This window comes from Nerophis lumbriciformis, linkage group LG03 (genome assembly GCF_033978685.3).
Source record: "Nerophis lumbriciformis linkage group LG03, RoL_Nlum_v2.1, whole genome shotgun sequence".
Classification (NCBI taxonomy): domain Eukaryota; kingdom Metazoa; phylum Chordata; class Actinopteri; order Syngnathiformes; family Syngnathidae; genus Nerophis; species Nerophis lumbriciformis.
The window spans coordinates 61924944-61938330 of record NC_084550.2 but is presented as its reverse complement, the minus strand read 5'-3'; the positions used below and the strand labels follow the sequence as shown (position 1 = coordinate 61938330).

At 42.9% G+C, this 13387-nt stretch overlaps 1 protein-coding gene across 4 annotated transcripts in view; it reads left to right on the top strand.

Moving 5' to 3' along the window:
- ccdc71 (coiled-coil domain containing 71) overlaps positions 1-8660 on the top strand; it is a 90375-nt gene extending 81715 nt beyond the window's left edge. For all 4 annotated transcript variants that reach the window (XM_061940696.2, XM_061940680.2, XM_061940703.2 and 1 more), the window contains one exon: positions 7078-8660. In XM_061940696.2, the coding sequence (XP_061796680.1) occupies positions 7078-8164 (1087 nt within the window). In that variant the 3' untranslated portion in view covers positions 8165-8660. The remainder of the gene's footprint in view (positions 1-7077) is intronic.
- The last annotated feature ends 4727 nt before the right edge of the window (positions 8661-13387 follow it).

Sequence of the window (13387 nt, the reverse complement as noted above, 5' to 3'; positions counted from 1 at the left end):
GGCAACAGCTGACTGATTTGCAGGTGTGTAATTTGTTGAGAGTTTATGCACTGTGTTGGTTTTGTTCTTTGAACAAGGTGATGTTCATGCACGCTTCATTTTGTGCACCAGTAAAAAAAAACATGGTAACACTATAGTATGGGGAACATATTCACCATTAAATAGTTGCTTATTAACATGCAAATTAGTAACATATTGCCTCTTAACTAGTCATTATTAAGTACTTATTAATGCTTATTCTGCATGACCTTATTATAGCCCTAACCCTAACCAAATCACTCTAAATTAAGTCTTTGTTGTTTAGAATATGTTCCCCATACTAAAGTGTTACCAAAAGCATATAACTTTGTCTTGAATTTGAAATAAAAACAAGCATTTTATTTTTCACTAAAGAAGGGTTCGGTGAATGAGCATATGAAACTGCTGGGGTTCTCTACCTCCAACAAGGTTAAGAACCACTGTTCTATATGTTATAGTTATTTGAATGACTCTTACCATAATATGTTACGTTAACATACCAGTTGGTTATTTATGCCTCATATAACGTACACTTATTCAGCCTGTTGTTCACTATTCTTTATTTCTTTTAAATTGCCTTTCAAATGTCTATTCTTGCTGTAGGCTTTTATCAAATACATTTCCCCCAAAAATGCGACTTATATATGTTTTCCCTTCTTTAATATGCATTTTCGGTCGGTGCGACTTATACTCCGGAGCGACTTATAGTCCGAAAAATACGGTATATGTTAATACTAAGTAATGAAATAGATTTGTTTTTAAATGTGTGTATATACCTTATTTTTAGCCATAGCAGATTAGGCAAGTTATACGCCAACGTCATGATAACCACTTCCTCACCACAACCTCAGCCACGACCCTGGGTGAAACCCTGTTGTGGTATTGTTGTTTATTCCATTCAGTGGAATGAACGTGTCAATGGTGTTAATATCAACAAACGTCATTTAATCGCAGAAAGTTAACTACTTTTTTCATCTGGTTTTCCTTTGTTGTCAACTGCTCTGGCATAAGATCTGGGAGTAATACGCAACCCTGTCACAATTACATTAATATTTTGTGTATTCTTGATGGTATTCTTCTAAGCAACGTCTTTTTTGCAGGACTTCCACATCCTGGTGCAGTGCTTTGTTTTCCTCTCTAAACATCCTCATTTCATTCCTTATGTTGACACACATTTTCCTTTTCAGGGTGTCATTCTGTGATTTCAGAATTTCTATGTTTGATTGCAGACTTTTCACAACTGATTGCATATCATTTGCAGTTGAAGTCAAACCATCCAAAATTGATTGATTGTCGTTCTTGTGTTGATACTAGAAAGTAAATATTTTTCATCATGAGCCACATGTAAAGCAAAATGTATTTAATCAGACCATCATTCAAATCAGACCCTGGAAAAAAAAGATCCGATGTTGTCACATTATCAATTTTCTTTCCCTTCGCTACTTTTGTCTTGTGTCTCTTTTTGAAATGGAGCTGTTCTCCCTCCATGTTGCATACTTGCCAACCCTCCCAGATTTTCCGGGAGACTCCCGAAATTCAGCGCCTCTCCCGAAAATCTCCCGGGACAAATTTTCTCCCGAAAAACTCCCGAAATTCAGGCGGACCTGAGTGACGTGTTGACAACACACAACAACAGTGTCTACCGTAAAGCAGTTCGTCTGCCGTAAACAGCAATGTTGTGACACTTTTAAACAGGACAATACTGCCATCTACTGTACATGCATATGTGACCCACCCATAATGTGTCACATTTTTGTGTTGATTTATTTATTTTATTTTGTGGTTTGAATTCGTTTTTGGAGCTGTCATTACACATTTATCAGTATTCACATTGGTCAGTAGGCGGCAGTAGGGCGTTTCTTCCCAATTTAATGCTATCACCTGCAGACCGGAGGTGTCTTGTCATTCTGATGAGCGCGACCAGTCTGTGAACAATTGAAACGTCCTGTGTGCTTTTTCCTCCTGTATAACAGGTTAGTTTTGGTGAATCAACTCACTGAATAATATCCAAGTACACATTCTGATGGTGGAGCCTAACTCTAAAGTGTTTGTGAGTTGTAGTTTGTAAATGAACACTGAAATTCAAGTATTTATTTTATTTATATATATATATATATATATATATATATATATATATATATATATATATAGCTAGAATTCACTGAAAGTCAAGTATTTCTTATATATATATATATATATATATATTATATATATATATCTTAACCACGCCCCCAACCACGCCCCTGCCCCCACCCCCCACTTCCCCAAATCGGAGGTCTCAAGGTTGGCAAGTATGCCATGTTGTGATATGTACGGGTCGCTGGGCGTCTTCATGTTACGACATTCTGCGCATGTGCCTGAGGCTAGTTAGCACTTAGGGGAGCTGTAAGATCGTGAATAAAACCGCTCATTGAGACAACTTGATCCCTTCTTTTATTGTTACATCGACGTATGACACTCCAGACCATACTTCTGTTTTTGCTAGTCTTGGTTTTAGAGCAACAAACTCAACATTATACAACGCTATTTATGTACACGTTGAATGGGAGACGACAGCAACAAGAAAACCGCTTCATTTCTAGACTGATAAATTGAGTTACCCCTCCACCACTTAAAGGGGAACATTATCACAATTTCAGAATGGTTAAAACCATTAAAATTCAGTTCCCAGTGGCTTATTATATTTTTCGAAGTTTTTTTCAAAATTTTACCCGTCACGCAATCTCCCTAAAAAAAGCTTCAAAGTGCCTGATTTTAACCATCGTTATAAACACCCGTCCATTTTCCTGTGACGTCACATAGTGAATACAAACAAACATGGCGGAAAGAACAGCAAGCTATAGCGACATTAGCTCGGATTCAGACTCGGATTTCAGCGGCTTAAGCGATTCAACAGATTACGAATGTATTGAAACGGATGGTTGTAGTGGGGAGGCAGGTAGCGAAAACGAAATTGAAGAAGAAACTGAAGCTATTGAGCCATATCTGTTTGAACCGTATGCAAGCGAAACCGACGAAAACGACACGACAGCCAGCGACACGGGAGAAAGCGAGGACGAATTCGGCGATCGCCTTCTAACCAACGATTGGTATGTGTTTGTTTGGCATTAAAGGAAACTAACAACTATGAACTAGGTTTACAGCATATGAAATACATTTGGCAACAACATGCACTTTGAGAGTGCAGACAGCCCAATTTTCATCAATTAATATATTCTGTAGACATACCCTCATGTCAGCCGGCCAGGGAAGTTAGGGTCGATATTCTTCTCTTGATCATCTTCGGTTGCATAAGAGACGGTGTGTAAGACAAGACATCCAGGGGGTTTAGCTCGCTGGTCTGCGGGAACAAACTGCCGCCATTGCTTGCCGTGCTACCGAGGGCCTTTGTCCCTGAATTGCTCACACACTCCGGCAGATTCAATGGGGGTCTGGCGGCAGATTTCTTTGACGTTATCGTTGGAAATGCATCTGCTTTGAGTCTCACAGGATATCCACACATTCTTGCCATCTCTGTCGTAGCATAGCTTTCGTCGGTAAAGTGTGCGGAACAAACGTCCAATTTCTTGCCACTTTCGCATCTTTGGGCCACTGGTGCAACTTGAATCCGTCCCTGTTCGTGTTGTTACACCCTCCGACAACACACCGACGAGGTACGGAAAACAGTCGAAAAAACGGAAAATAACCGAGCTGATTTGACTCGATGTTTGAGAAAATGGCGGATTGCTTCTTGTGACGTCATCGCTCCGAGAGCGAATATTAGAAAGGTGTTTAATTCGCCAAAATTCACCCATTTAGAGTTTGGAAATCGGTTAAAAAAATACATGGTCTTTTTTCTGCAACATCAAGGTATATATTTTGACGCTTGCATAGGTCTGGTGATAATGTTCCCCTTTAAGTATAACTGACGTCAAAGGCATGCGCAGTAAGGATACTTTTTACCCGAATCGGAAGAAGTGTTTTCATGCGCTCCAATTTGAATGACTGTCGGCATAAACCACCCGTTTCGATTGTAATTAAATTATGTCACACACGTGTGTGATCGGGTCAGATTATTCTGAATGGTGTGTTTACATGAAGCAAATAGACTTAGACTTCTTTTTATTGTCATTCAAATTTGAACTTTACAGTACAGATAAGAACGGAATTTCATTGCAGTAGCTCATGGTAGTGCAGGATAAAAGAGCAATAAGGTGCAGATATAAATAAATAGATTACTGTACAGATAAATATATTGCACTTTTGCATATGCATCCACGTTTATGGATGTATGTTATATTGTCTTTATATTCCAGCTAGTTAATCCATTTTTGGGAGGAATTGAGGGGATTATTTTGATGCGTTTCAAGAGTCTTACGGCCTGAGGGAAGAAGCTGTTACAGAACCTGGAGGTTCTGCTACGGAGGCTGCGGAACCTCTTTCTAGAGTCCAGCACTGAAAACAGTGCTTGGTGGGGGTGGGAGGAGTCTCCGCAGGTTTTCTGAGCCCTGGTCAGGCAGCGGCTTTTTGCGATCTCCTTGATAGGATGATCTTTTCTGCCGTCCTCACCACTCTGCAGAGACTTCCAGTCTGAGGCACTGCAGGCTCCAGTCCAAATAGGAACCCTAATTAACTTCCGCATTACTACCAAAAGTAGCAATGATTTAATTGTACACAATTAAAACCGACACTACTTTAACTATTAAATTCTGTCCACACATTAAAGATGCAACATAACCCGGTCAAAAGTGATCCTTGTAACAACAACCAGGATGTTGGGAAGGCGAAATGCTTGCTCCTCAGACGCATGCTCAGACTTGCAAAGTCTTGTGTATCGGCCAAAAGACTTTGATCACCGAAACAGGATGTTGTGATAACTTTGGCAATAAGCACCTGACTGTCTGGAATGTAGGCAACATATTCAAGATAGACTCGCGCGGACAGTGATCTGCAAAACGTGCAAAGTGGAACTACAATAGGGCATTGCCAGCTGGAGGTCTTTCAAGAAGGGGAAGCGCTAGCTCCTTCTCATACAATGATATGTGCATTTCAAACACATCGGCTTTTCTGTACTCTGCAAAAGCTGACCAATAATAGCTCTGAGGCCTGGGTTGCCGCTGACGCTAAACTAGAATATTAGCTAGACATCGCAAACATATTAAAGGATTCCATATTATTTACTCGTCCATTGCCAAACACAGAAGGCACTGATCCAATTAAGTAGTTTTTAGGAAAATCATTCTTTATTTTGCTGGTAGACTGTGATGCAGTTGTCTTACATTATAAGGCTAAGCTAGCTACAGAACAAATCCAGCTGAAATAGCTTCAGTATATTTAACACATTTCTAACTTACAATTATTACTGCTGGTTTGATTGTCTCCTCCGTGGCCATAAGTAGCAGTAACCGAGTAGTTTATCGGAAAATCCATCATCATACTGGCGCTGGTCGCTGAAGCAGGACTCGTTGCGAAGAGAGACTGCACTTTCTTACATCAGATTAGGGGGAAAGTTCGTGTAGTGACTTGTGCTGGTTAAAACTGAGCATTTCTGGTCTTCATGTCGTACCATGGGCATTTTGTCATTTGCACTACAAAAGCTCAAACATTAAATACAATGGCGGACTCACGCAAAGACTAATATGTACAGGAAGTTTATTGAACATTTGATTTGAAATTAGGGCTGGGCGATATATGGAATATACTCGATATACCACGGGTTTGTCTCTGTGCGATATAGAAAATGACTATATCGTGATATTCGAGTATACGTTCTCACGCAGTTGCTTTTAGCTGCGGGCATTACACTACAGGCTCTTCCCACTCTTTCTTGTCTCTCCTTCTCACAGAGACGTAAAACAAGCGCACCTCCTTACATACGTCACATACTGTCGCGCGTGCAACGTCATACGCCCTCGCGGAGCAGAGAGGTAGCGGCATGAGTAACGGTAGCTGTGGTGCGAGTGGTAATACGAGAGAAAGAAGGTGCAAATCTGGTAACAAATGAAGGAAGAATTAATTCCCAAGAAAAACAGCACAGCGGGAAGATGTTGAACAGACAACCGTCATTTGTCAAGTGTGGGGCAAAAGCGTTGCTACAAAAAGTAGCGTTACCGCTAATTTATAGCATCATTTGAAAAGTCACCTGCTAGATAAGGAAGAGTGCTTGAAACTCTGCATGTCAACATCTCCGTTCGGTGCCACACCCACAAAATGCCGAAGCAACCATTTCTAGATAAACACCGTATGAAGCGGGGGGGTTTATATTGTAGCGTCACGGAAGAGTTAGTACTGCTAGGGATTCTGGGTATTTGTTCTGTTGTGTTACGGTGCAGATGTTCTCCCGAAATGTGTTTGTCATTCTTGTTTGGTGTGGGTTCACAGTGTGGCGCATATTTTCACGGCCACCCTCAGTGTGACCTGTATGGCTGTTGATCAAGTATGCCTTGCATTAATTCGTGATGAGAACAGCCGGTAGATATTATGTGACTCAGACGGCCGGCACGCAAAGGCAATGCCTTTAAGGTTTATTGGCACTCCGTACCTCTCCCTACGTCCGTGTACACAGCGGCGTTTTAAAATGTCATACATTTTACTTTTAGATCCCGATAATTATGAAACCGATACCGATAATTTCCGATATTACATTTTAAAGCATTTATCGGCCGATATTATCGGGCTGCCGATATTATCGGCCGATAAATGCCATCCCTAGTCTCTGACAATCTTGCACTTTGTTTTGAAATGGCATGAATGTTTGTGCCACTGCTTAATAACTGTTTAATGAATACACTTTTGCTAAATTGACTTAATTGTGATTTCCCTCTTTGCATGAAAGTTTAAAAGTAACATATATTAATGCAGTATGAAGAAGAATGTTTTAATGTAGACACATAGAATCATCATACTGCTGTGATTATATGCATCAAGTGTTCATTCAAGGCTAAGGCAAAATATGGAGCTATATATATATGGTGTATCGTGACATGGCCTGAAAATATCGAGATATTAATAAAAGGCCATATCGCCCAGCCCTACTTTAAACCAAAGTATTTTGTTTAATTTCACCTTATCTTTGTTTAGGAGGAGTGCTAACATGGCTGCTGCAGCGCGAGGGCCTACGATTGGCCGGCCGTTGGAATTTGCCAAAGAAGAGCAGAGGGCGGTTCACTCCTGGTCCAGGATTGCGTCTGCCGGTCACAATGTCGTCCTGGATGCTCTGAAGATCCTCAGCCCCATGTCACGAGACCTCTCAAGCACCGAAGAATTAGTCACCTTCTTGCAAGAGCTGAGCGAGGAGGGCCACAAGCCCACTGTGCTGCGGAGCAAGGATGTGTACGGCTACCGCTCCTCCACTAACCAGCTTCTGACTGAAGACATGCTTAAGCAACCCAACCGGATTGTCAGACCTACAGCCAAAAAGAGGCGAAGGGTTAGAGTCAAGAAAAGAGAGGTTCACCCTTCATGGAACATCTTTGAAAGACGTAACCCCCGAATCCAGGGGATTCCACCCCCTGAGCTACTGACGGACCATCGTGCTGTTGTCTACAACAGGCCGCCTGTTCGGATGTCAGAGATTTCCGAGCCGCCCCCCATGCAGTCGTGCCTCAGACTAACTAATATCAAAGGTCTGTCTGGCTGTCACACGGCTAGGCTCCAGATCCAAACTACATGGGACTTACCCTGTAAGACACCCCCGGTTGTCTTTTTGCAGAAGCAGCCCCCTCCAGCACTTTCAGGAATACCTTTGCAGCCTTCCCAGAATGGTGGTGGGGCCTCCACTCGAGCCGTGGCCTTGTTCAGCCAGAAGAACCTGTCCTGTCCCGTCCGCCTGGACGGGGCCCTCATCGGAGATTCTGCGCCAGTGTTCTATGCTAACGGCCGAGCTTTCCCACAGACACATACGGAGCTGAGCAGCAACGGCTGGAGGGGCATTGGCCTCCACCAAAATGGACTGGGCCCAAAAGAACTGACGAACCCCACCAGGCAAAGAAACCGCTGGAAAGATAAGCGACGTTTACGATCTAAAGTCATAAAGGTGGATGACTCTCGCTCAGTGGATGAAGCCCGATGGAAAGCTCAAAACATTTTACAGGTTAACCTGTCTCCAGTCATCCAGATCCATCCTCTCAACCATGTTCTCAGAGACTTCAGATACCAGAAGAACTGATGCTCCTTCAAGCATACCTTCTTTCATTAGTTAGTGTCTTACATCCTTGAGTTTCTACCTGGATACCAGACTTCTTTCATGGTTTTTGAAATGTCTGCAGAGGAAGCCCAGGTAGGTCCTGAACGTTTTTTGTTTTTTTTTCTTCATGTTGGTCACATGAAAGGCTTAAGAAGTTGGAAATGTATTTTCCTAGCTGGCTGGGAAATGATTTTCCACAGAATGCTGGTACTTTTCTACGCCACACAAATCCGGCATTCTGCTTTCAGTTAAGATGTCGGCCAATGTTTCCTCTTCCGTTTTTCACTTGAATGGTCTTAATGTTATGCCATTATTTTTGCGTGGAGCACCGTTATTTCATTAGTATTTCAAATTCCATGGAAGAATAGCACCATTTTGGTTTAAGAATGAAAGTATTTTTTGTGTAATGTCTTGCAGCGGTGAGGCCGGCGTGCTTCCGAAAGACTTGGTCTCCAATAAACAAAGATCCTAAATTGTGGGAGAGAATGAGTTTGTCTTCCTTTTTTTGGTTTCACCGTGAGAAAAGGCAGGGGAAGTGTATAGTCCTTAAGTCCTTGTTCTTGTAAGCAAACGTAGTATTTTGGACTGATGATAGCTGTGGATGAGCAAGGCCAAAGTGTGCCGTCAGATTCTGACTTAAATTCTTTCAAGTTTTGCTAACGGCTTCCTTCAATTTGTTTGAAATCTTCCAGTTGCCCGTTGTTACCACGCACGACTACTCAACTGTTCAGTGTATCTGTTTGAACTCAACTGCAGGTGCTTACTTTTCAAACTTGGTGCTCAATCTAAGGCTTCAGAAATTAAACATTTGTAAACTTCCTGTTGGCCTCTCCGTCGGACAGAAAGTGCCGCTGCCCCCCGCAGGTTGGGAGTAATGTGGTGTGGAGTATCCGAGAGTGAAAAACGATATTTATGGCAAACCAAACGTTAGAAAGTCTGCTTCCCAAGTTATTCTAAGATGAAATCAAGACTGGTACAAAAATTGACATACACTTGTAAAGAACATCATGTCATGGCTGTCTCTTATTTTTTTGTGATAGAGTGATTGGAGCACATACTTGTTGGTCACAAAAAACATTCATGAAGTTTGCTTCTTTTATGAATTTATTATGGCTCTACTGAAAATGTGCTGGGTCAAAAGTATACATACAGCAACATACATTATCAATTTTGGTGATGTAGAAAAGTTACAATCAAATCAAATGAGCTTCAAGGCAAGGCCTCTTAACTTCATGTGAGTGATTGTGATTGACTTCTCTGAGGTCATTTAAATAGTGCTCATGTGATGCAGTCATTAGACTGGGTTGCAAACGCGACAACGGGAAAGTCAAAGGAACTCGGCACTAGGGTTGGGTATCGAGTATCGATTGGAACCGGGACTAACTTTCCGATTCTCCCGGAATCGTTCAAAAGTTTAAATTTCGATTCCTAGTTTCGATACCCAGTTCGCAGACCGTAAGACGAAGCCGCTGAACACCAACGAAGAAGCGCCCACCGCCGGAAGTGTTAGCCGAGCCTATGTAGCCGAGCGAGTCAGTCAAGCATGGATAGCGGGCGTCGGCGGTCTAAAGTGTGGCTTTATTTTACTAAAAAAAAATGAAATATCGGCGAAATGTAACACGTGCGACAGGACTGTTTCGTGCTGCGCTGACCGTCCTCCTCTGCCTCTTCCTCTGGCTCCGAACCCCAGCCTGGCACCTCGGTGACTGCACTGCAGTCCGAATCCGGTAAGTAAAACAATATATATGCAATAAATAATGTGTTTTGCGCCAACGTTGAGGCAGCTAACAAATTAGCCCGCGTATTTTTTCATAGACAATTTACAACCTGCTAGCCAGGCTCCGCGATGTGCTCAGCGTACTCCGCAGAAAGGTCACTGCACACATAGTCAAAAGACTGCATCCCTTTTCAGAGGTAGAATCTCCAACATTTAGGTTAGTTAAGCAATAACGTTAGAGCTAAGCTAATTGATACTGGGCTAAACAGTAACAGCAACATTACATGTTTGTTTATGTTTGCAGGGATATGGTGAAAACACTCAACCCAAAATACATACCACCTTCCAGGGACTACCTGTCAAACACATTGATCCCGGCATGGTACAAGAAGAATCGGAATCGAGAATCGTCAGGAATCGGAATCGAAACAAAGAATCGAAATCGTTCGAATTCAAACGATACCCAACCCTACTCGGCACAGATCTGAAAAAACTAATCATTGACTCGAACAGTGGGAGTTTGCCCAACCAGTCTACATGTGCTTTGTGGACTTGGAGAAGGCATTCGACCGTGTACCCCGGGAAGTCCTGTGGGGAGTGCTCAGAGAGTATGGGGTATCGGACTGTCTTATTGTGGCAGTTCGCTCCCTGTATGATCAGTGTCAGAGCTTGGTCCGCATTGCCGGCAGTAAGTCGGACACGTTTCCAGTGAGGGTTGGACTCCGCCAAGGCTGCCCTTTGTCACCGATTCTGTTCATAACCTTTATGGACAGAATTTCTAGGTGCAGTCAGGGCGTTGAGGGTATCTGGTTTGGTGGCTGCAGGATTAGGTCTCTGCTATTTGCAGATGATGTGGTCCTGATGGCTTCCTCCGGCCAAGATCTTCAGCTCTCACTGGATCGGTTCGCAGCCGAGTGTGAAGCGACTGGGATGGGAATCAGCACCTCCCAAGTCCGAGTCCATGGTTCTCTCCCGGAAAAGGGTGGAGTGCCATCTCCGGGTTGGGGAGGAGATCTTGTCCCAAGTGGAGGAGTTCAAGTACCTCGGAGTCTTGTTCACGAGTGGGGGAAGAGTGGATCGTGAGATCGACAGGCGGATCAGTGCGGCGTCTTCAGTAATGCGGACACTGCATCGATTCGTTGTGGTGAAGAAGGAGCTGAGCCGGAAGGCAAAGCTCTCGATTTACCGGTCGATCTACGTTCCCATCCTCACCTATGGTCATGAGTTTTGGGTCATGACCGAAAGGACAAGATCACGGGTACAAGCGGCTGAAATGAGTTTCCTCCGCCGAGTGGCGGGGCTCTCCCTTAGAGATAGGGTGAGAAGCTCTGTCATTCGGGGGGAGCTCAAAGTAAAGCCGCTGCTCCTCCACATCGAGAGGAGCCAGATGAGGTGGTTCGGGCATCTGGTCAGGATGCCACCCGAACGCCTCCCTAGGAAGGTGTTTCGGGCACGTCCGACCGGTAGGAGGCCACGGGGAAGACCCAGGACACGCTGGGAAGACTATCTCTCCCGGCTGGACTGGGAACGCCTCGGGATCCCCCGGGAGGAGCTGGACGAAGTGGCTGGGGAGAGGGAAGTCTGGGCTTCCCTGCTTAAGCTGCTGCCCCCGCGACCCGACCTCGGAAAAGCGGAAGAAGATGGATGGATGGATGGATGGATGACTCGAACAAGTCAGGAAAGTCACTTGGAGCCATTTCAAAGCAGCTTAAGGTCCCAAGAGCAACTGTGCAGACAATTGTTCGTAAGTATAAAGTGCATGGCACAGTTTTGTCACTGCCACGATCAGGAAGAAAACGCAAGCTATCACAATTTTCAAGAGAAGTGGTCAAAAATTCAAGCAGAAGCTTGAGGATGGCTACCAAAAGCGCCTTATTGCAGGTAAACTTGCCAAGGGACATGTAAGCAAATATTAACATTGCTGTATGTATACTTTTGACCCTCACATTTTCAGTAGACCCATAATAAATTCATAAAAGAAGCAAACTTCATGAATGTTTTTTGTGACCAACAAGTATGTGCTCCAATCACTCTATCGCAAAAAATAATAATGATTGTAAACTCAAGACAGCCATGACATTATGTTCTTTACAAGTGGATGTCAACTTTTGACCAGGACTGTATGATGCACATAGAATTCCTTGATTTAGTGTTTGCCAACGTCTCATTGAAAGCTGATTTACTGAAAGCTCTAAACATGCTGGTGACTTTATGAAGATCCAAGTAGCAAAAACAAAGTTTTGAAACCCCAACACTAATTTATTACCAATGACATTTGGTATGACTTTAACATTTCCCAAATTGTGAGTTTTTGTCGAAGCTTTGGTTAGGTTTTGTTCCGTAAGAGTCTTGAGTCTGTGCCTGTCTTTTAGCACCGCAAAGCCGCCCCAAATTCTGTTTTCCTTTTTTATTTTTATATATCTTGTTCATTTCACTGGTGAAACACTTGTAACAATTTCCTATAAGAGCTTTGAAAAAGTTTTTGTTCAATAAACTGATCTGAAAAGTAGTGTTTTTTAAATTTATTTTACACTGGTAAAATAGAAACATTGTTTTCATGCAGGAGCAAGAGTCAGATTCCAGAATTATTGATGTGTTCTAGTTCATCACAAATATTACAAAGGTTCAACAACAAAAAATGGTACGTTTACGGTCTGGTGCCCCAAGTTGTGTCCCTCAAGGCTCCTGACCAGAGACGTGCTTTTCTTTAGACTCACACGTGTTAACCATTTGGAGACGGTGTGGCGCGGTTGGGAGAGTGGCCGTGCCAGCAACCTGAGGGTTCCTGGTTCGATCCCCACCTTCTACCAACCTCGTCACGTCCATTGTGTCCTTGAGCAAGACACTTCACCCTTGCTCCTGATGGATGCTGGTTAGGGCCTTGCATGGCAGCTCCCGCCATCAGTGTGTGAATGTGTGTGTGAATGTGGAAATAGTGTCAAAGCGTTTGAGTACCTTGAAGGTAGAAAAGCGCTATACAAGTAGAACCCATTTACCATTTGGTCCCCACCATTTAATGGTTGGTCCCGATGTGTGAAAGTACCGTATTTTTCGGACTATAAGTCGCAGTTTTTTTTCATAGTTTGGCCGGGCTTCAGTGCAACTTATGTTTTTTTCCTTCTTTATTATGCATTTTCGGCAGGTGCGACTTATACTCCGAAAAATATGGTACTCAGTCTTATGATGCTCTTGTAGACTTCCCAGTGAGTGCATCAACACTCATGTATATACATACATACACACATGTATGTATGTATATACATACATACATACATACGTGTGTATGTATATACATACATACACACGTATGTATGTATATACATACATACGTACGTATGTATATACATACATACACACGTATGTATGTATGTATATACATACATACGTATGTATGTATATACATACATACGTATGTATGTATATATATACATACATGTGTGTATGTATGTATGTATATACATACATGTATGTATGTATGTATATACATA